Source organism: Diceros bicornis, chromosome 7, assembly GCF_020826845.1.
Source record: "Diceros bicornis minor isolate mBicDic1 chromosome 7, mDicBic1.mat.cur, whole genome shotgun sequence".
NCBI classification, from domain to species: Eukaryota; Metazoa; Chordata; class Mammalia; order Perissodactyla; family Rhinocerotidae; genus Diceros; species Diceros bicornis.
Genome location: NC_080746.1, coordinates 68,276,617 through 68,298,718, shown reverse-complemented (window position 1 = coordinate 68,298,718; position 22,102 = coordinate 68,276,617). Strand labels below are relative to the sequence as shown.

General features: G+C 41.0%; 1 protein-coding gene across 1 annotated transcript in view; it reads right to left on the bottom strand.

Annotated features, from left to right (window-relative positions):
- SWAP70 (switching B cell complex subunit SWAP70) overlaps positions 1-22,102 on the bottom strand; it is a 68,446-nt gene that overhangs the window by 3,782 nt on the left and 42,562 nt on the right. Inside the window, exons 4-9 of the mRNA XM_058545964.1 lie at positions 19,299-19,526; positions 17,166-17,312; positions 15,663-15,771; positions 13,750-13,931; positions 6,657-6,764; positions 4,879-5,045 (exon numbers count right to left, since the gene is read on the bottom strand). Coding sequence (XP_058401947.1) covers positions 4,879-5,045; positions 6,657-6,764; positions 13,750-13,931; positions 15,663-15,771; positions 17,166-17,312; positions 19,299-19,526 — 941 coding nt within the window. The remainder of the gene's footprint in view (positions 1-4,878; positions 5,046-6,656; positions 6,765-13,749; positions 13,932-15,662; positions 15,772-17,165; positions 17,313-19,298; positions 19,527-22,102) is intronic.

Here is a 22,102-nt window from a genome sequence, read left to right as displayed (position 1 = left end):
ACACACACCCCTCATCTGACCACTCCCCAACTCCTCCACCCCAATCTCCCACCTGCATCACCACAAGAACACCCTCTCCAACATCCTGTGAGGCAGCTATCCAACTCCGCTCAAATACTCTGCGTGATGGGCTTCTCACCACTTCACAAATCAGGCCAGTTAATACACGGGCAGCCTCAATCCTTAGAAAGTTCTTCCTCAACTAAGATGGCCTCTCCCATCCACTGTCTCTAGTTCCACAAAGGACCAGACTACTCCCTCCTGCGATGTCTCTTGGAGTGTGACATCCACAAGTGAACACGACACTGCAAACAACACAACACTAGTGGTCTGACCAGTGCAGAATTCATCCACTCACTCAATGGGTACATATTATGCACCTTCTATGTGCTTTTCCAGGCACTGCGGATACAACAGTAAACAAGATGGGGAGGGCCCCGGGATGTGTCCTCATCCAAGGGGTGAAAGTGTGGAGGGGGGAATGGACATCTGCAGGCGTTTAGGCTGCTCAGCAATCTGCCACAGCAGGCGTCTTGATGGAAAGTAGAGCCCATCTCCCATTACAGAAGCCACAGGCCAGACAACTGCCCTCCTGCCCGTGGCAGCCAGGGCACAGCGGAAGCCTGAGGTGGGCTTTGCTAAGCAGATGCCTCTCCTGGAACTTTGAAACAACTGACACAAAGGAACAGACACAGTGGAGAATTTATCCTGCTGGTGGCAGCAACACCCAGTGTCGAGGGACAGCAGGAGCAGTGGTGACTACCAACTCGTGGCGCCAATGTTGGCATCAGTGGCATCATCACTGGACTGTTCCCGTGGCCTGGATTGGGCTGCTCAGTTTCCCTTGGTTTGTGCCTGTGACCCAGGCCTGGCCACTTGCCCTTCTATGGAATTGGTGAACTATTCAAGAACCTTCCAAGAAATTCTTTCATTACTTTAGATAACCCAAGTTGATTTCTGTGGTTTCCAAACAAGACCCCTGACCAAAGACTTTAACCTCTCTGCACCTCAGTTTCCTCATATATAAAAAAGGAAAAGGGGGCCGGCCCCACGGCTTAGTGGTTAAGTGTGCGCGCTCCGCTACTGGTGGCCCAGGTTCGGATCCCGGGCGCGCACCGATGCACTGCTTGTCCGGCCATGCTGAGGCGGCGTCCCACATACAGCAACTAGAAGGATGTGCAACTAAGACATATAACTGTCTACTGGGGCTTTGAGGATAAAAAGGGGAAAAAAAAAAAAAGGAGGAAGATTGGCAATAGATGTTAGCTCAGGGCTGGTCTTCCTCAGCAAAAAGAGGAGGATTGGCATGGATGTTAGCTCAGGGCTGATCTTCCTCAAAAAAAAAAAAAGGAAAAGGAACTACACCCACCATCAGAGGTTTGCTGATGCATCAAATGTGATAATGCCTGTAAGGTACTTAGAACAGTACCTACCATGTAGAAAGTGCTGAATAAACCGCAGCTCTTATTATTACAGAGGAACTATTACCTCATTTGCTCTGGACACTTGGCATTCATTAAGACTACCCGAGAGAATACAAGGTTTTTGGCAATCACACATCACAAGGAAGTAAGACCCTGAATCTTCTCAAATGAATTGTTATTAAGCCAAGTCTCCTGGATCCTGTACTTGTTCTGTTGATATTTTAAACTATCATGTTGGTCTAAAACCATCATTCTAGAGGCAGCCCTGATGGTCTAGTGGTTAAAGTTTTGCATGCTCCACTTTGGCAGCCCATGTTCAGTTCCCAGGTGCAGAACCACACCATTCGTCTGTCAGTAGCCTTGCTGTGGTGGCAGCTCTCACAGAAGAACTAGAAGAACTTACAACTAGAATATACAACTATGTGCTGGGGCTTTGTGGGGCGGGGGGAAGAGAGAGGAAGATTGGCAACAGATGTTAGCTCAGGGCAAATTTTTCCCAAGCGAAAAATAAAAAATAAATAAAACCATCATTCCAGCCAGTCAATAACTTTTATGAATGCTTACTTTGACATTCTAGACATTATATATCTTCCTCATCTGCAAATGAGATAAAGGAACTGAAACTAACACACTCTGAGTGACTACCACATGCGAGACATCACACTAAGCACTCTGCATGCATTATCTCATGTAGTCTTCACAACAACCCTACAAGGTTGGCAATTATCCTTATTTTATAGATAGGGAACTGAAAGGTCAGAGGAGTGAAATAACTTCTCTAACATTCCACAGCTAGGAAGTATCAGAGCTGGGAATCAAACAGACCTCACTCCAGAGCTCAGTCCCTAAGCGCCTTCAAACAGATGAAAAGTATTATCAGGTGCAACAGAGACTGTTGTTCCACGTGGCCCCAGTGAGTAGAACTTGGATCCATTCATCCATTCAAAAAGTATCCCTGGGGCACTCACCATGTGCCAGGCACTGCACTTGGTGCTGAGAACACAGACATGACTAAGGCATGCTCCCAGGCCTTACAGAGCCAAAACTTTAGTGGGTGGAAGTTATAAATGGGACCGATTATGGCTCAGCCTCAAGAACTTCCCAATAATTGAGTTGTCCAAATGTTAAATGAACAGTTTTCTTCTGAGTTCCCATTCAGAAGAGGGTAGATAACCTTCAGGATTACACATCAAAAAAACAAACTTCAATTTTAATGAAAAAAAATGACAAGACTCAGATGGCTCAAGGCAAAGTTTTCGTATTTAAACAATGGACTATAAAAACTATCTCTGGGGAAACTTAAGACACTGACAGAGAAAGGACCATCCATTGGAAGAACAATGAGATGCCAAAGATTCCAAGAATGACTTGCTATTGCTTAAAGAAAGGAAGAGAAGGTTAACTAAACAGCCCTTTACAGACACACTTGGCCTGAGATTGTGTTTCATTTCATTAGTGCCAGACTTAAATGTTTCTACCCCAACCCCATGGTGACTTTCCTTGATTTTCTACCCAGAAAGGCCTACTCTGAGGAGCGGGAAACAAGGAGAAAAGTCCCTTTGCCAAACTGACAAAATGTCTCTCTCAATCAGGCCCAGCCTTCTATGATGTCAGCAAGAGATGGACTCGCCTCACTTAAAAATGACCACTAGAGGGGGCAAATTTGTCCATTTCAAGTTCCAAAAACAAAGTCAAAAGAAAAATAATTTAGAACAGTGAAATAATTACATATATAAAGTGGCCTTTGCACACCACGAAAAGTTCTCTTTTGTGCAATAATTTAAGTTTATTGGAGCAGAGCTGTATGCAGTGGTTATATGTGCATTCGAAGGGCTGAAACCATTTTGCTATTTACTTTATTTTACATTTGCTATCAGAATGTGCAAAATAATTAGCTAGAGCTTTTTAAATAATAATACTCATGCCTGGCTCCTGTCCATGGATATTTTGATTCAGTAAATGTGGGACAGGCCCTACATGTGTATTTTTTAAAAAGTTGTACAGGTGATTCTGATATTTACCACTGGTTAAAAACTACAAGTTTCAATTATCCAAAATTGTCTCTTATTCAAAATGCCACTCATTCTATAAACACAAAATAACTAATACTTTAATAAATTTCTAGAGTTAGCTGGTTCCCTCTGTGATCTAATCTCTGCTATGTCATAATCGACCTCTCTCAAAACTGTAGAGAAGTAATACATATGCCACAGCTCACCTGAATTCTCTGCACCAGGGCAATCTATAAACTCTGGACACATTACAAATTATAAAGAGGCTCAAAAACCATCTAGTGTCCCTGAGAATGGCTCTCTCTGAAAGTTACGTGGGACTCAAACCTTCCCACGCGGTGGGTCTTGTGCCAACATCACTGCCTAGTGGTGGCTGTATGGTGGTTCCAAGAATCTGCTTAACACCACGGCACAGGGAACACACACTTGTGGGACTCATAAATGCCAAGCAATATGCTAAGCATTTAATTTTCTATTTAAAAGATCATTTTTTCTTAAAAAAATCAAAATTTTCAAAACCTACTTATTTTTGAAGTCATTTTTAGCAAAGTATACAACAACAAAGACCTCCTTTTTCCCCTCTTCCTACTTAAAGATTAAATGACATCCTTTGCTGCTCCACATGTGGAATGGCAGCCATGGAAAATCTACCCCAGCTCATCTCACAACTGCTCCCAAAACAGGGGGTCACAGCTCAAAGCCTACGGCACACCTTCACTGAACAGCTGCTGTGACTGGGGTAAACATTCTCAGGGTTGTATCCCTGACAGACGTCTTAAAGAAAGCAGATGGGAAGCAAGTTAGAACCGGAAAGAGGGTAGCTCCAATCTTCCCTTCGGCATCTTCATTCTACTTCGTCCTCCCTGCTGCTACAAAGGCCAAAAACGGAGAGTTCTCATCTGAGAACATGACCATCATAAATAGTAAACCTGACTTTAAAAACCTCTAAGGAAAAAAATCTAGGCTTCAATAACTTCTAAAACTAAGATTTCAAGTAAGAATTATGTGAGGAATGTCACCAGTCCTGAATGACCACGTGGAAACTGCTTCCTCCTTATCCCCCCAAAATGCTGCACCTCTGGCCTGAAGGAGGCCCATCTCCACACCAAGGGTGCCCTCTGGTCTGGAACACGTCAACGAAGCCAGGTTCTCACCAGAGCTGATCCTGGGTCCGTGGACATTCTAGACTACGACTAAGGGGACCTCATCAAACATACCTACCAGACTGCTCTTAAAATAGATATAAGGTCTGCCTTTAGCCCCAGAAGCACAGGTTTTCCAGGACCCTCGATTGAGAATGAATAATGCAGCCAGCCAAGCCTCCAGGGTCACTCTAATCTGGCAGAGACTCTCCCCCCCTCCACTGGAGCGTTAGTAATTCCCAGAAACTGTATTAGCCGAAGCAAAGCACATAAAAGCGCAGCACACAAACTGATCTGCACCTGGCCTGAAGCTTCCGCACAGTCTCTTCGTCTTGCCGGGCCTGTCTCTCATCCTCAAGAGCCTCCTGCAGCTTTAGGTACATGTCTTCCAGCTCCCGTACTCGCTGCAAGTACTGTTCCAGTTCAGAGGACTTTTGGGCAACCTGTTCTTCCATCTGCTGTCTGATCTGAGGGTATAAAAGGGTCAGGGTTAAACCCAGGTGGACTTGGCCCTCAGGGAAAGCCTCCCACTCCACCACCATCCTGAGGGATTACCACAGCCCATGGCTGCAGCCCACTGGGGTGGCGGGGCCCGTCCTTCAGTCCTGGAACTAAAGACAGAGGGAGTGAGAGCACCACCCCCAATACCAACACCAAGACCACGCCCACAGAGTCCAGGGGCCAACTACAATCCCAAGCCTGTTTTCCTGCCCTGGTATAATTTCCATCCCTTCCACTCCACATTTGAAGACTCAAGTCAAGAAAAAAAATGTTTCCCTGTATAATTTCTCCTTAAATTCTTTTCTACCTTAAAGACGCAAGCTCTTTACCAACAGAGTCTTCTCTAAAAGGAATGAAGCTTTTCCCAGTCAGAACAGCCGAAGGGTTAAAATAAAGGGAAAAGGAGAGATTGATCTGCAGCGCCTCCCCCTGCACTTACCTGGCTGCCTAGCATCCCCTCCCTCGCCCTCCCTAGGGCACCTCCAGCCAGGGAGGAACTCAAGTCGTTAAGTTCGAGTCCTAACAAGTGTATGGTTTCTTCCCCCTGGATTAAAGAGTTTTGAATCTCTGCCTTAAAAATTAAAAGACAAGGACATCCTAAATGTAACAGCACACACATGAGCATATGTGTCTGTGGTTTATAAAATATTTTCACTTGCATTAGCTCACTTTATCCTTATAAGAGTCATGAGAGATCATATGATAATCCCCGACTTAAAGAGAAAACTCATGCTCAGTTAGAAGGAGCAGAGAGGAAGCAAACCTGGACCCCTTGGCTGTGCGCGTAGCTAGCACTTCCTCCCATCACATCACCTTCCTCTGTGTACTTCTCTCTCATAACACTAACCTGTCTATTTCAACTCTAAGGAACAAAAAGTTACTGAAGGAAATGTCATGAGCATCTATTTAATAGGCTCTGGGCTTAGCACTCTCCCACACGTTATAACTCAGTGTGAGAAGACCTGTCTTCCAATTAACCAGCCAACTACCTAAAACAACCTGGATCTTGGGTCTCTTGGGGATGGGAACCTCTAAGATGAATCAAAGCTGCCAAGAGCAGCAGACCAGAGCTCACATGTTCTCATGATTTCAGAACCCCCCATTTTGCTCACTACAGAGGAAAAATGCCATGAAATCTATGCTTACTTTTTCCATAGCTATTTATTTGCCAAGCCAGGACACTCTGAGAAGGAAGAGGGATGCTATTAATAATTACACCAGGATGGCAGGGACTGTCCCAGGCAAACCTGGACATACAGTCACCTTAACCACAGTACTTATCACCCCACTCCATAAATTTCTACTTCAGGGTCTTGAAAGGAAGGTTTATGTCTTTCACCTTTACATCCTTGGCATGGCGCCCAGAACATAGAAGGTGCTCAATAAATTGATAACGGATGAATGAACCAACACATAACTTCCCCAATAACTCCCCTATAACTTCCCCATTGCCAATCAGTATCGGAGTCAAGCTGACAAGACAGCCCCACTCCAGCCTCCAGGCCTTCGTCCCTCCACTGACCCAGGCTGGCTCTGTGAGTGGACGCAGCAGCATTCCCCAGCCATGTGGTACTCACAAGCTTCTCTCGCTCCAGCTCGGTGTTGAACCTGGCCTGTAGTTCCACTTGAGTCTGAAGGCGTTTCTTTTCCTCTTCTGCTGCCCGAGATGCTGCTTCTTCCAGTTTCTACCCAATCAAAAACCCATCCAGAGAGAAGCAGGAAATGTTCCAGTGAGAGTGCATTTGGAGAGGGAAATGCACTTAAATACACGGGAGAAGTCAAACATTCTTAATGCTCAATAAAGACAGAATACAAATTTTTAGATCTTCTGGAATTCCATTCCAACAATTTTCCCAGTCAACACGCAAATTAGGTAAATGAATGACTACTGATAAGTCTAAACAACATTTTGCAAAGAAAATTTTAGTACAGTCATTGAGCTGAATTCACTTGCAAATGCATTTGTGAGGTTCGAGATCTATTTCTTGAGCTCTTCCTACACAGTTTTGTTATCTTACACATTATTCCTTAACTTTTTTACCAGAGCTCAACTTCCGGAAGGATGGAATGAGGAACTCCGTGGATCCTTTCTCCAGCGAAATAACAATTAAAAACAAAAACATTTAAAGTCTCTGGGAATTATCCTAAGGGCATATAGCAAATGGAAAACATGTATGCAAGAAAAATCATCTAAATCTCAGTACTAACAGCAGGAGTCTGGCATTTGAGCCACTGTGGCCCATTCTCTTCCTCCACAACGTCAGGGAGAACGAAGCTCTATTCCATGGCAATGGAACCAAGAACACAGGGTTCCCTCTATCCTCAGCTCACAGTCTAGGACTATAGTATCTCCCCAGGAGGGGCAGGCCGCCAGTATTTCTCACCCTACTCAGCTCCATGTTGCAGAAACCCTACTCCAGGCAAGAGTGGCTAAGAGGTCTGGGGCTCTCTTCCTCCACCAGCCCCCACTCACAGGGTGGAAGTTCCACCTCAGGTCTGACAGGCTGAGGATACTGGGCCTGATCACCCTTGTCCCAACTAATTTGTAGGGCAGAGGTTCCACGCCAGCAGAAGCAAGCTGAGAAGACCAGAGGCTACCACCTCCACCTAGTGACAGGCTCATCAAAAGGGGGTATCACTCCAAGAGAAGCAGCCCACTGTCTCCGCCCTCAGCTCCAGAGCACTGGCACTGGGGTTTGCCCACAGAGAAAAGCAGGCTCTGAAGCTCTCCCTAGAGACTGACTGACTTTAAAACACAGTGTGAGGAAGTTCAAGCCTAAAGATGCTCTTGAAAACAACGGAGATGGTGGTGTTAAGGAATTAAGAAGAGGCTTGTAGCTTCATGAGACCAACAAACTAAACCACAGACCAGCTAGAAGTTTGACAGAGAGAACCAGGGTGAGACAGCAAAGAAGAGCCCTCCTGTCATAGGAACAAGCCTCAAAGACTACATATATGTGGGCCTGAAATATAATATCAGACTGTGGGGGAATTTAGGCCCCAGGGCATCGCTGAAAACAATAAAGCAATCAGCTGGAGACCAGTGAGATCTAACAGCTCGATATGATACCAACAGAGGCAGACAGCTTAACAGAGAAATGAGAGAAAGAGACACTCAAGAGAGCCCAGCTAACATCACGGGGACCCCAGGGTGCAGTGCACATGCCCAAGGCTGTGCCTCTGAGGAGGAGAGTCAGAGGCTTCACACCATGAGGAAAACAGACCTCACTGAAATAGGCCAGCAAAGCCACTAAATGAATAAGCGAGCAAACAACAAGCCCTTGGGGCAGGGGAAGAATCCAAATCCAGAGTGCTCCAATATATTATCTAAAATGTCCAGTTTTCAACAAAAAATTATGAGACATGCAAAGAAAGAGGAAAGTGTGACTCATACAGGCAATAGAAAGCACCTTTGAAAAGAGACCCAGATGGTGGATTTAGCACAGCTTCAAAGAAGTTATATGTTTAAAGAACTAAAGGAAACTATGCTTAAGGAAGTAATAGAAGGTATGATGCTATCCCATCAAATAGAGAATATCAATAAAAAGAAATTATAAATAGAACCAAATGGAAATTCTGGAATTGAAAAGTACAATAACTGAAATGAAAAATTCACTAGAAGTTCTCACCTGTATATTTGGGCTGCAAGAGAATCTATCAAAGATAAATTGATAGAAATGCAATCTGAAGAACAGAGAGAAAAAGGAATGAAAAACGAACAGAGCCTCAGAGAAATGTAGGACACCATTAAGGGCACCAACATTCACATAATGAGAATTTCAGAAGGAGAGAAAAGAGCAGAAAATTATTTGAAAAAATAATGGCTGAAAACTTTCCCAATTTGATGGAAAACATTAATCTACACATCCAAGATGTTCAACAAACTCTAGGATAAACACAGATCCACACCCACACATATCCTACTAAAACCATGGAAAGACAAAGACAAAAAGAAAATCTTGAAAGCAACAAGAGGAAAAGGACTCATCACACACAAACTCCAGTAAGACCAACAGCTGACTTCTCATCAGAAACATGTGTGACTAGTTCTGGTCAAAATATTGTAAATAGAAGCGAAGTGTGATATTTCTGGGCTGGAGTACTTAAATGCCAAACCCTAGAACACTTTTCCTCTGGTACAGTGAACAGCAAAATTTGAAACGGCAGCTGTTCCATCAGCCTAGATTTCAAAATTACAGATCTATATATACTCTCTGATTCAGCAATCCCACTTCTGAGAATGTATTCTACAGATACATTAGAATATGTATTAACACAGGTACAAAATAAGTCCCCGTAGCACTGTTGATTAAAACAACCCATGTGTTCATCAATAGGGGACTGGTTAAGTAAGTAATGATACAGGCATATAACAGAATATTACATAGCCATAAAAAAGAATGAGGAAGCTCTCTTTTTACTGATATAGAAAGATCTCAAAAAATATATTAAGTGAATTAAACTATATGCAGAGGGGCCGGCCCCGTGGCTTAGCGGTTAAGTGCACACGCTCTGCTGCTGGCGGCCTGGGTTCGGATCCCTGGCACGCACCGACGCACTGCTTCTCTGGCCATGCTGAGGCCGCGTCCCACATACAGCAACTAGAAGGATGTGCAGCTATGACATACAACTATCTACTGGGGCTTGGGGGGGGGGGAATAAATAAATAAAATCTTTAAACTATATGCAGAGCTATAAGGTTGGATATGTAGTTTTTGTGTTTAAAAAATGGGAAAACAGGGGCCAGCCCGGTGGTATAGCAGTTAAGTGCACGTGCTCCACTTCAGCGACCAGGGTTTGCTGGGTTCGGATCCCAGGTGAGCACCGATGCACTGCTTATCAAGCCATACTGTGGGGGTGTCCCATGTAAAGTAGAGGAAGATGGGCATGGATGTTAGCGCAGGGCCAATCTTCCTCAGCAAAAAGAGGAGGATTGGCATCAGATGTTAGCTCAGGGCTAATCTTCCTCACAAAAAAAAAAGGGAAAATAGGATAAGGGAAACAAAAGAAAAAATAAACAAGTGGGACTTCATCAGACTAAAAGCTTCTGCAAGGCAAAGGAAACCAGGATCAAAATAAAAAGACAACCCACAAGCTGGGAGAAGATATTTGCAAATCAGATATGTGACAAGGGGTTAATCTCCATAATATATAAAGAACTCACACAGCTGAACAACAAAAAAACAAACAACCCAATCAAAAAATGGGCAGAGGATGTGAACAGACATTTTTCCAAGGAAGATATACAGATGGCCAATAGGCACATGAAAAGATGTTCAACATAACTAATCATCAGAGAAATGCAAATCATTTTGCATTTCTAATCATTCACTGCTGGTGGGAATGCAAACTGGTGCAGCCTCTATGGAAAACAGTATGGAGATTCCTCAAAAAATTAAAAACAGGGGCCAGTCCGGTGGCATAGTGGTTAAGTGCACGCGCTCCGCTGCTGGCGGCCCGGGTTCAGATCCTGGGCGTGCACAGACGCACTGCTTGTCAGGCCATGCTGTGGCGGCATCCCACATAAAGTGGAGGAAGATGGGCACGGATGTTAGCTCAGAGCCAGTCTTCCTCAGCAAAAAGAGGAGGATTGCCATGGATGTTAGCTCAGGGCTGATCTTCCTCCAAAAAAAAAAAAAAAAAGTTAAAAACAGGGGCCGGTGCAGTGATGCAGCGGTTAAGTGCACGCGCTCTGCTTCGGCGGCCTGGGGTTCGCAGGTTGGGATCCCGGGCGCACACCGATGCACCGCTTATTAAGCCATGCTGTGGTGGCATCACATATAAAGGATGTTAGCCCAGGGCCAATCTTCCTCAAGAAAAAAGAGGAGGATTGCCATCAGATGTTAGCTCAGGGCTAGTCCTCCTCACAAAAATAAAAAAAATAAAAAATTAAAAACAGAAATACCTTATGATCCAACTATCCTACTTCTGGGTATTTATCCAAAGAACTTGAAATCAACAATCCAAAGAGGCTTATACACCCCTATGTTCACTGCAGCATTATTCACTATAGCCAAGAAGTGGAAGCAACCCAAGTGTCCCTCAACTGATGACTGGATAAAGATGATGCGGTATACATATACAACAGAATACTATTCGGCCATAAAAAAGACAAATATCATCCCATTTGCAACAACGTGGAGGGACCTGGAGGGTGTGATGTTAAGTGAAATAAGCCAGACAGAGAAAGAAAAACACTGTATGACTTCACTCATATGTGGAATATAAACTAACACACAGACAGAGAGAACAGTTTGGTGGTTACCAGGAGGAAGGGAGTTTGGGGGTGGGCACAAGGGGTGAAGGGGTGCATTTATGTGGTGACTGACAAATAATAATGTACAACTGGAACCTCATCATGTTATAAACTATCATGACATCAATAGAAAAAAAAAGGGAAAATATGGGCCAGCCCCAGTGGCCTAGTGGTTAAGTTTGGCACTCTCCACTTCAGCAGCCCAGGTTTGGTTCCCGAACAAGGACCTACACCACTCATCAGTGGCCATGCTGTGGCAGCGACCCACATACAAAATAGAGGAAGACTGGGACAGGTGTTAGCTCAGGGAGAATCTTTCTCAAGCAAAAAGAGGAAGATTGGCAACGGATGTTAGCTCAGGGCAAATCTTCCTCAGCAAAAAAAATTAAGTCTTTTTAAAAAAATTTATTTGGGTAAACCTTTAAAGAAATCTATTAATTTATAAAAACTACCATGATTTCGTATTCCTTCTTCTGAATTAAATGAGGCCTATCAAGTCTTATAAAACCCACAAAAAAAATAACCTAATTCCAAGTGATTAAAATATTCATGTAAGCAGTACTTTTCCAAAAATGCTTTAATGAAAAATTGGAGAATTTTATTTCTTGATAACAAAAAGAAAATTAAAGATTATTAAGGGATCTGTAATAATTTTCCAACGCTTATCCATCAAATCCCAAATCAGTTACTTAAATAATTCTTTAAAACTCAGTGGTGGGAAAGCTGTCCAGGTAGGCCTAGGCCTTGCCAACTCAGGCACGCATTAACATAACACAGAGCAGGGCACCTACGTGCTCCTGGGCTGCAGAGGTTAAAAGAGTTTTAAAAGGACACCAGATTAATAAATCTCAAATGCATGATGCTAAGTAAAAGAACCCACTGAAAACTTACATACTGTATGATTCCATCTATATGACAATTTGGGAAAGGCAAAACTACAGAAACAGATGAGTGGTCTCCAGGGGTTGGGGTGAGGAGAGGGAGTCTGAATACAAGGAGCTGTGTGAGGGAATTCTTTGGGGCATTGTAATTGTTCTGTATTCTGTCTGTGGTGGTTACAAGGGTCTAGGCACATGTAAAAACTCGTAAAACTATACATAAACCACGAATCTTACTGTCTGCAACTTTTTAAAAATTAAAAAGAAAGAAAGAAAAAGGACACAGGAGCTTTAAAATACTGGCAATATTCTATCTTAACCTGGGTAGTAGTTTCAGGGGTATTCACTTTCTGATTATTTGTATATACATATTTCAAACTCTACCCTTTATGAGCTATTTCGTAATTTTTAAAAATTACAAAAGAAGGACAGCAAGCCCAGAGCCCCATCCCACTCTCGTAACACTTCTGTGTGCGCAGTGGAGGGAGGAACCAGCAATCACATACTTCAGGTGCTCATCCTAGCCTATTAAGGGAGTTTTTAAAGAAAATGTGTTGCAGCCAAAAGAGGCAAGATGCAAGAGTGACTTGGGAGAAAGAGCAGCAAAACCTGAGGAGCTGCCTTTAGAAAGTAGGTGTGCTGGAGAGGAACAACTGTGTCTAAGATTGTATGCCTACATGGTTCCTAAGATTATAAAAGCATAAAAAAATTCTTTAATTGCGAGTCTACTCGGAGGAAGTCAGCACAGAGTGTGGCACTTTCATAGGTTCCAAAGGGAGAAACCCACCAGGAATGTGGGGCCTTTACGATGAGCAACCCCCATATCCCAGGGCAAAGGTGCTACACAGGAAGACACAAAAGGGTCTTTGAGCTTGTGGTTAGCAGGTATTCACTGACTGCTGGCACAGAGGCTCAACCCAAAGGTGTCCCAAATAAAGACCATGCTCACCACTGGGGACTCACCACCACCCCCAGAGCCGTGACATAACTGGGAACAAAGCTTCCCAGGGAACGTCAACTGTCCTGGACAGCCTATGGTACTTGACCTCCCAGCTCTGAGATGGGAGGAGAAGCTAACTCAGACTGTATCTTTGATTCCAAATAGTAAGTAAAACCCACACTTGTACACTAAGGGTCTTCCACAGTACTCATGCGTGAAGATGGGAGGCCAGGGGGAAAGACTAAAAAAGCAGCAGACCCTGCCCAGGTCACCAAAAGTGACCTTGACATCACACGGGAAATAAAATTTCTCATCTTTCTCTGACAAAATTCAGCTGTGCTCACTGTTCTTATAAATATGCTTTTCTGGTTAATGAACTGTCCGTGCTGCCCTGAGACCCTCATACTTTCAGGGCTGGGAAAACCAGGGTGTCTCACTCAGTGGTCTAGATACACTTCCTGAGAACACGGTTCACCAAAAAATCTCCCTAACATTGCAGTAACCTGGGCTCGGTAAAACCAAAGCTCGTAAGTAAGGCAGCTGGGGCTCCCGCAATGAAACGGAGAGCCCTCCCCGAGCCCAGTGTCCACTCCCACCTTCCTCACGGTCTCCAGCTCCTGCTGCTTGTTTTCGTTGGCAGCCTGGAGCTCCTTCATCTGTCGTTCCAGCTCCTCCTGCTCAGCCAGCAGCTTCTTCCGGAGTTCTTTCCGACGTAGGCGGGCTTCTTTGTGTGGTGGGGGGCTGCCCAACTTCAACAGGTGGATGGTAGAATGAATGGCTGTGAAAGGTGTAGACAAAAAACGGGAAATATCCCTCATTCTTTGTAAGCCTAACATGCAAACAGCACAATGGGAAGAAAACCAGAGACCCAGTGTAGATTCTGATTCTGCCACTAAGTAGTGGTGTGACCCTGAGTAAGTCACATAACCTCTTGCAGCATCACCCTCCTCATCTCTAAAATGAGAGAGATGATCTCTAAAGTCCCTTCCAGCTCCAAAATTCCGTAACTGCGTATTTATCTGCTTAAACAGATACTTGATTCAAGAAGACTGCAGACATTTGAAAAATTTACAACACTTTCAACACCCTTCTCTATATTTCTCAAAAGGCCAAATAAGACACATAAGGGCTGAGATTCAAACTTCCTGATATCAGATCTGCTGTGTTTCGTCTGCCCCTCATCTATGTCTGTGAAACCATCTCCCTACACACACCTTTCCTGAAACGATAACAGCAGCTACCATTTATTGAATACTTGCTATATGTATATACTTTATGTGCATTATCTAATTTTTACATGAAATCTGATTTCTTTCCTGATTGTTTAAATTATATAAATTTAACTTTTTAAATAGCTAATACTTTCATATTGTTCAAATCCAAAAGCATGAAGGGACACAGAGGAAGTCTCCCTCCTACTCCTATCCCTAAGTACTGGGTTCCCCTCTCCACTAGCAACTAATGCTAACAGTTTCTTGGGCATCTTTCCTGAGATATTTTAAGCATATACAAATAAACATGTATACACATTCTCCATCTTCTTTTGACACAAATGGTGGTATAACACACTCTTCTGAGCCTTGGTTTTTTCACTTAATTTATCTTGGAGAGCTTTCCATATCAGTAATAAAGTACTGCACAGTACTCCATTGTGTAGCTATACCATAATTTATCCAATCATTTCCCAACTAATGTACATTTAGGTTGTTTGCAATCTATCACAAACATTTCTGCAATGATGTGTCATTTTAAAAATGAGCAAGTATATCTTCATTATCTAATTACTAGCCCTCACAACAACTCTGAGAGGTGGGTACTATTATTTTCCCCATTCCACAGAAGAGGAAACAGTTACCGAATTCATAACTCGACACAAGTGACTCAGGAAAGAGGGTTCAAAGCTTAGATGCACTTGCCTCAAACTCTTAAACCACATAAAAAATGACCATGGTTTTCAGTAGAATATAATTTTACCCATGTCCAAGAATATCATATTCAGAATCCCCTTTCGTGACTAAAAAAAAAATCTCATATATAGTGTTTCATTCTTTACTAATTTTGGAATAATACTTTAGCTTAAAAGTTATTAAATCAAATTGAGATATTATTTGAAACTAGTGATTTCTTGTGGAAATAACAGATCTTAAAAATTATTCTAAAGCTATTGCATTCTTCCTCTTCTGTTTTATAGGTTACTAAAAACTTAACATGGCCACTTTAAATTTTTTCATAGTCCTTAAAAGGGGAAATTCCACACTCTTTAAATAGTAAGAGTAAAATAAAACCTAAAATGTCCAGTTTATAATTTTCTCACAAGCTTATTATGCAAAAGAAATTGATGAAAAATTTGGGAACTCTTCTTAATTTGTTTTTCTTTCAGCTACTATGGTACATGCAGAAATAGCTATAGACAATGAGAAAACAATGCCTTAGCATCTTTAATGAGATACAAAAATAGAGAGTCAGAGCTCTCAAGCTAGATCATGACAAATAATAAAAATTACCTTACCCTGAATCCACTCCTGTTTCTTCTTCTTATCCGAAGCACTGATTTCAAAGGTCTTATCAAAACATTTTATAAGAAAAAGGCATTTCTTTCCATCTTTGTCAGGTAGGGACTAAAACAGCAAAATCAGTTCTTTAAAATTTTATTTTTAAGTATTTAAACTAAATTCAACCTTTATTTATACAAATCTGGCTGAAACTCAACATCAATGAAAAATATCTATAAATGCATATTACTGGTTTATTACTAGACGATACTTACGGTAACAATGACCCCTGATCAGTATACTACATCTGGATTGGGAGAACCATCAACACCTGATGGGGATGCCATGCTTTGGCCCTTCCTGAGTACAGTGACTCTTGTACCTGAGCGCATCCCTTACAGGAACGCTGGAAGGCATATCCATGGAATTGGTACAAGAGGAATTGAGTCCTATGGGCTATGAGGCTTCTAAGCCAGGGTGATTCTCACACCCGCCTAATGCAGCTCTCCTCTCCTTGAACCTGAGGTGTTGTTGCAGACAAGCTGTGGTTCCTGTCCTATGTCCTTATAAGTAGACTGGTATGGTCTATGGTAATCTTGTGAGTCTCCACGTTTAGTTTAGTTGAATCTAAGAATCTAAGGAGACCCCTTAACAGGTGTTGCACACCCTAAGGCATTAATATATCTATACCACTTCATCCAGAAAAATACATTATCATTTAAGAGTGAGATCTTAGGTATTTTATTTTATTTTATTTTTTTTAAGATTTTATTTATTTATTTTTTCCCCCCAAAGCCCCAGTAGATAGTTGTACGTCATAGCTGCACATTCTTCTAGTTGCTGTACGTGGGACACGGCCTCAGCATGGCCAGAGAAGCGGTGCGTCGGTGTGCGCCCGGGATCCGAACCCGGGCCGCCGGCAGCAGAGCGCACACACCTAACCGCTAAGCCACGGGGCCGGCCCAATCTTAGGTATTTTAAATGTTCTTCAACAAATACAGACATGGTGATAGTTCAGATATAAATTAAAAATTCAAAAATGTATGTTCTTGAGGACTTCACTTCTTTACAGAATTAACAGCTGTGAATAAAGTGTCCTTGAAAGTCACCCAAAATATTCAAAAATAAGGCTCTCATCTTCTTTAGTTATATTTATTGCACTCAAAATGGCCCAGATTTCCTGGTATATTCATGATTTAAAACATTGTATTACTGAATTTTTTTTTTTTGGTTTCTTTTTTACAATCCATTTTATTCAATAAATGATTCCCTAAATGCACAAATAAATGAGATTTAATCGTATACTTTGTTCATTAGTATAAGAAAATAAATTCACATTAGAAAAAATTTCTTCAGGTATTTTTAATTTTTAGTTCAGAAACTATGGCAACTGTATGCCTACATTATTTTGGAAATGTAAATTCTGAGATTATTTTAAGGCGCTCACGTCTAGAAGCAGCAAGATAAACTACTTGAGCAGCAGGGGGCAGCACCAGAAAGAGGTAACAGTAGACTCTTACCTCTACACAGCAGTTTTCATCCAAGAGAATATCTCCTTTCTTATCTTTCAGATCCTCACCCACATAATAAGAAATTATGTTAGGTTTTAGTACAAACCAGCGTTCAGTCCAGTTTTTCCGTTTATGGCCTTTTTTCATCATGTAACCCTATGAAAGATTAAATCTGATATAAATGCCTGTCCTTTTATTAATAAGATCTGATATCTCTTCCTTGATACTCTAGCCTCTCCATTATCTGATACACAGTCCGTAAATACATGAATATCAAGGGTTCTTCCCCTTTGTGGATCATGAACGCTTTGAGGATCTATGAAGGTCAGGGGCACTAGACCCAGTCAAATTCATGCAAGCACATGCAGACAAAAGTTTAGACAGAATTTTAGACACTCAGACAATCCCCACCCTCCAAAGCTATATACAGATAGTAGACCTAGAATCCCTGATGTTAATAGCACTGTGGTTTTGTAAAATTCCTTATCTTTTAAGGATACCTATTGAAATATTTATAGAGAAAAGGAAATGTCTAAGATTTGTTTCAAGATAATACAGGAGAGGCAAAAGCAGGAGGGGTAGGATTAACCATGTTTTCGTGGTTACTGGGGCTGGGTGATGGAATATGGGAGTTCATTATACTATTCTGTCCATTCTGTTTAAAACAAAAAATACTCTAACAGTGATTCTCAGTGAATTAAAATCTCAATCAATGAAAATGCTAAACGGTGTCAACTTGGCCAAGTATATCTTCTGAATCAATCACCTACTGGCATCAACCTACCTTTCTATCTGACCTCTTACTATTCTGGAGGATGAACTCCACTCCAGAATGAGCAGAAAAAGAACTGGACCACTAGTTAGGATACTGGCTTCTAAGTGCAGCTTCTACGCTCACACTTACTAGCCCTCCACTTCCTCCACACATATCAGCCTCAAAGGTGTGTAATTCAAATTTGTACTTCAGGAAAATTACACGGTATTATAGGCCAAAGCCCTTCAGGGTTATTCGAGAATAGCTGACATTTTAAATATTAAATGTACAGGTGCTGATAGCCTATGAACATATCATTAAATATATGATATTAGCTCAACTGTATGTATCATTTGATTATTACACTAAGTTCTAATCATATTACTTATTCAGTTTCCTAATACTGGCCATTTAAGCAAAAGCTATCTCATACTGAAATCCATCTGTAGTCCTATATCCTGCCATCCTGGTGTGCCTAGAAGTCCTCTTCAGAGACCATGTCTCATATTTCTCTGCAGCACCAAAAACCTATACAACTTAAGCTTCAATTAATGTTTATTGATTGGCTCCATTAGGAAAAAAGAGCAAAGACAACAATATCATTACAGAGCAAAGAAAGGACCAAAGTAAGAAAATCCCAAATTGGAGTTATTATTAATGTAATAATGTAAGAAATTCGCAAGATCCACTAAAAAATATATAAATCCTACTTAACAAGCATTAAGTTTCCCATATGTATATCAGACGCTATGCAGGCGCTGAGAAAACAAACATCATAATCTAATAAGATAAATGCAACTTTGCTATATAAAGGTATTTTTTTCCAAAAGTAAGGTGTTTTTCCGATTTTATAAAAATAACATATAATAATTATATACACAGATTCATGTATAAAATCATATATAGTAGTAAGTTCAATAATAAGAAAGGAACAAAGAAGAAAATAAAATTTACAGATATCCTACAATCCAGAGGCCATCACTTTTAACATGGTGGTGAACATCCTTCCGGATGGCTCTATACATACGTTACATGACAGTTACAGACACCTGCTGTTCAACAACCTTCTTCTCTGAATAACATGCCATGGGGATCTTTCAAATCAGTGAGTATGGATGTACACATGAAAGTACTTTAAAAATAGTTTGGAAATGTGATCATTTAAACAGTTCTTCTAAAATAGTAACTTTTCAATGCTTAACTGTACTTCAAAATTACACCAATAATTCTTTAAAATGAAAGCCTAATACAAGTCTGGGAAAATAAGAAACTTTATTCCTGCTTTAAATCAGTGTAAAAGTATAAGTGATCTTTGTGATGAAAATTTGTTTTATTTCAAACGTCAAATTCTAAAGGTGAGGAGAAGTACAATGTTATAGGTCTCTTACCTGTTTCAACACATCTAGTATAAGCTCATTAAAGACTTCATTAATTGCCATAGACACTGTCTGCCGATCCATGCCTTTGCTAAACTGTCCATTTCCAACAAGCTCAATCAGTTCCCATGCAGAAAGGCCATCTTTACTGTCATCAAAGTTGATTTTATAATGTTCAAATTGTTCTTGCTGCCAACCTCCTCCCATAGCTTCTGTAAGTTTCTTAAGCAGGTATTCAATCTTTATAAAGAAATAAAAAATTATTTCCTAGTAAAAAAAATCACTTTTCAACTTAGGCATGTATCTATGTTATTTACACTGATAAGGTCAATTTAAGAAATATTCTTTGACAGTTCCAAAATGTATCTTTAAAGGATCATGACACTATCAGAGAGAAGGGTATGAATAAATGCCACTGGTTCTATATTACCTAGAACAAGTAAAGGATTCAAAAAGTGATAACCCTCTAACAGTATAGTATATTTGTATACAGAACTAAAGTAAATTGCACACATACACTACCATACACACACTAATTAATGTGATCTGATTACTCTCTTGGATAAATATTTCAATATATCAGAATATTAATCTTACTGAACTAATATGCAAGCACTAAGTTAAATAAGCATCTCAAAGTAGTATGAATAAGTTAGTCCCCAATTTACAAATTTTCCATGTAAGTCAATTATTTGAAATTCATGCTGCTTCCTGCCATTAGAACAGACAATGTTGTAAACAATGGTTGAATTCCTAGCCTGGGCTGGAAGAGCTCATCAAATCTCGAAACACATACGTTTGTGTAGAAAATACTGCTATTGAAATAATAGCAGTTAAACAAAACAGTGAGGCAGTAATACTGAATGAGAAATTAATCTCTCTTATATTCTGGAAAGCCTGGGTATCCTACAGGGCTCTCAAACTCAACATGTCCAAAAATGAATGAATCATCTCTACCTTCCAAATGGCTTCCCCTTCGATTACTGATTTCACTCGGGAGCAACACCATTCACCCACGCCTTGTTCCCCACTCTCTTACATCAAATCAGTGACAAAATCGTACTGTTTTTACTTCCCTAGATCAGTGTTTTTCAAAATGTAGGTTATAATCCTACATGAAATCAATTTAGTGGGTAGTAACCAGCATTTTCTTTAATGGAGTGAAAAACATTTGAGGTCATCCACAATAAAGACAAATACTGCTTTGTGACAAGTTTTGCTCTAGGTATGCACGTGTCTATGTGTGCTGGGTCGTGAAATAAAATATTTATCTTCCTACGGGTTGCAGTCAAAAGAGAATGAAAAGCTTTGCCCAAGACAGTTCTCAAATCCGGCCCTTCCTACTCGACCTGCCTTTGTCCAGGTGTCCCAGTTGGTATCCTGGCCTCTAGCCTTGCCCCCTTTTATCTGTATTCTGCCAGAAAGATTTTTCTAAAACAAAACCCAAGCCTGTGACCCCCCCCCCATCTGTAAACTCTGCCTTGGCTCCCTATCACTTCAAAGACAAAGGCTAAGCTCCTCTGCATCCCTGCCTGCTGTCTCTAACACATCTTCCGCTATGCCCCACTGCAGATTTTACACGCCACCAATACTACCAATACGACCGATCAAGGGTCTCAAGCTTGTTCTGTAAACGACTAGACAGTAAATATTTCAGGCTTTGTGCATCTCTGTTATATGTTCTTCTTTGTTTTAGAGGTCTCTTTACAACCCTTTGAAAATGTAAAAACTATTCCTAGTACATACACAATTTAAAAACAGGCCATCGGCTGGATTCAGCCAGCAAGCTGTAATTCGCCAACACTTGCCATAGATTACAAGTAGTTTACCCACTTAACACACCTTTCTCCATTTCTCTACCCAGCTAGCTGGCATTTGTCCAAGTCCTACATTGTCTAGGATATTAATATTACTACTCAAAGTGAGGTATGTGGACCAGCAGCAGGAGCACCTAGAAGCCTATTAGAAATGAAGAATCTCAGACCCCGACCAAAGATCCAAAAATCAGAATCTGCCTTTTAACAAGAACCCCAGGTACTTCCACATGCACATTAAAGTTTGAGAAGCACTGCTCTAGCAAACCTGCTCTGACCAGGCCAGGTGTTCTTCTCCGTCACTGCAGTTAGCATATTGTATTAAAATTATCTCTTTACTCATTTGCTTCCCCACTATTTTCTGAATTCCTTATAGGAAGAACCACGTATCACTCATCTTTGAATCTCCAGAACTCAGCATGGTACCTAGAAAGTAGTAGCAATTAATGTTTGCTAAACTGAAATAAATTAAGCTAAGCCTCAATTTTCTCATCTATGGAATGAGAATAATAACATTCACCATATCTAAGTACTATGGAAACAAACAGAACATTTTGCACAATGTTTGGCACAGCGGTACTCCACCAATGTTACTTCCATTCTGCACTGAGTGGAATATTATTCAACCATTTAAAATTACATTTAAGAAAGCATTTATGAAGTAACATAAAGTGAAGAATGCAAAATTAAGTTTACCTATGATTTCCACTGCATAAAGATTACATAAATATTTTGACCAATACTAGAGGAAAACATAGAAACAGTAAATCTAATTTTACAGGCAGGGTTGTGAATTTTTTCCTTCTCTTCTTTGCACTTCCATTAATTTGGTTATAACGCTATTTGTGAGATAACATATTTTAACAGAAAAAGAATGCCAATAACAGGAAAAACATGTTTGCAAAGAAATGTACATTCACAAAATATCACAAGGTCAAAAAATATCAAGAGTTCTACAGATTTAATTTGATGAGATATTATAAGCTCCTCTAGTATGGAGAT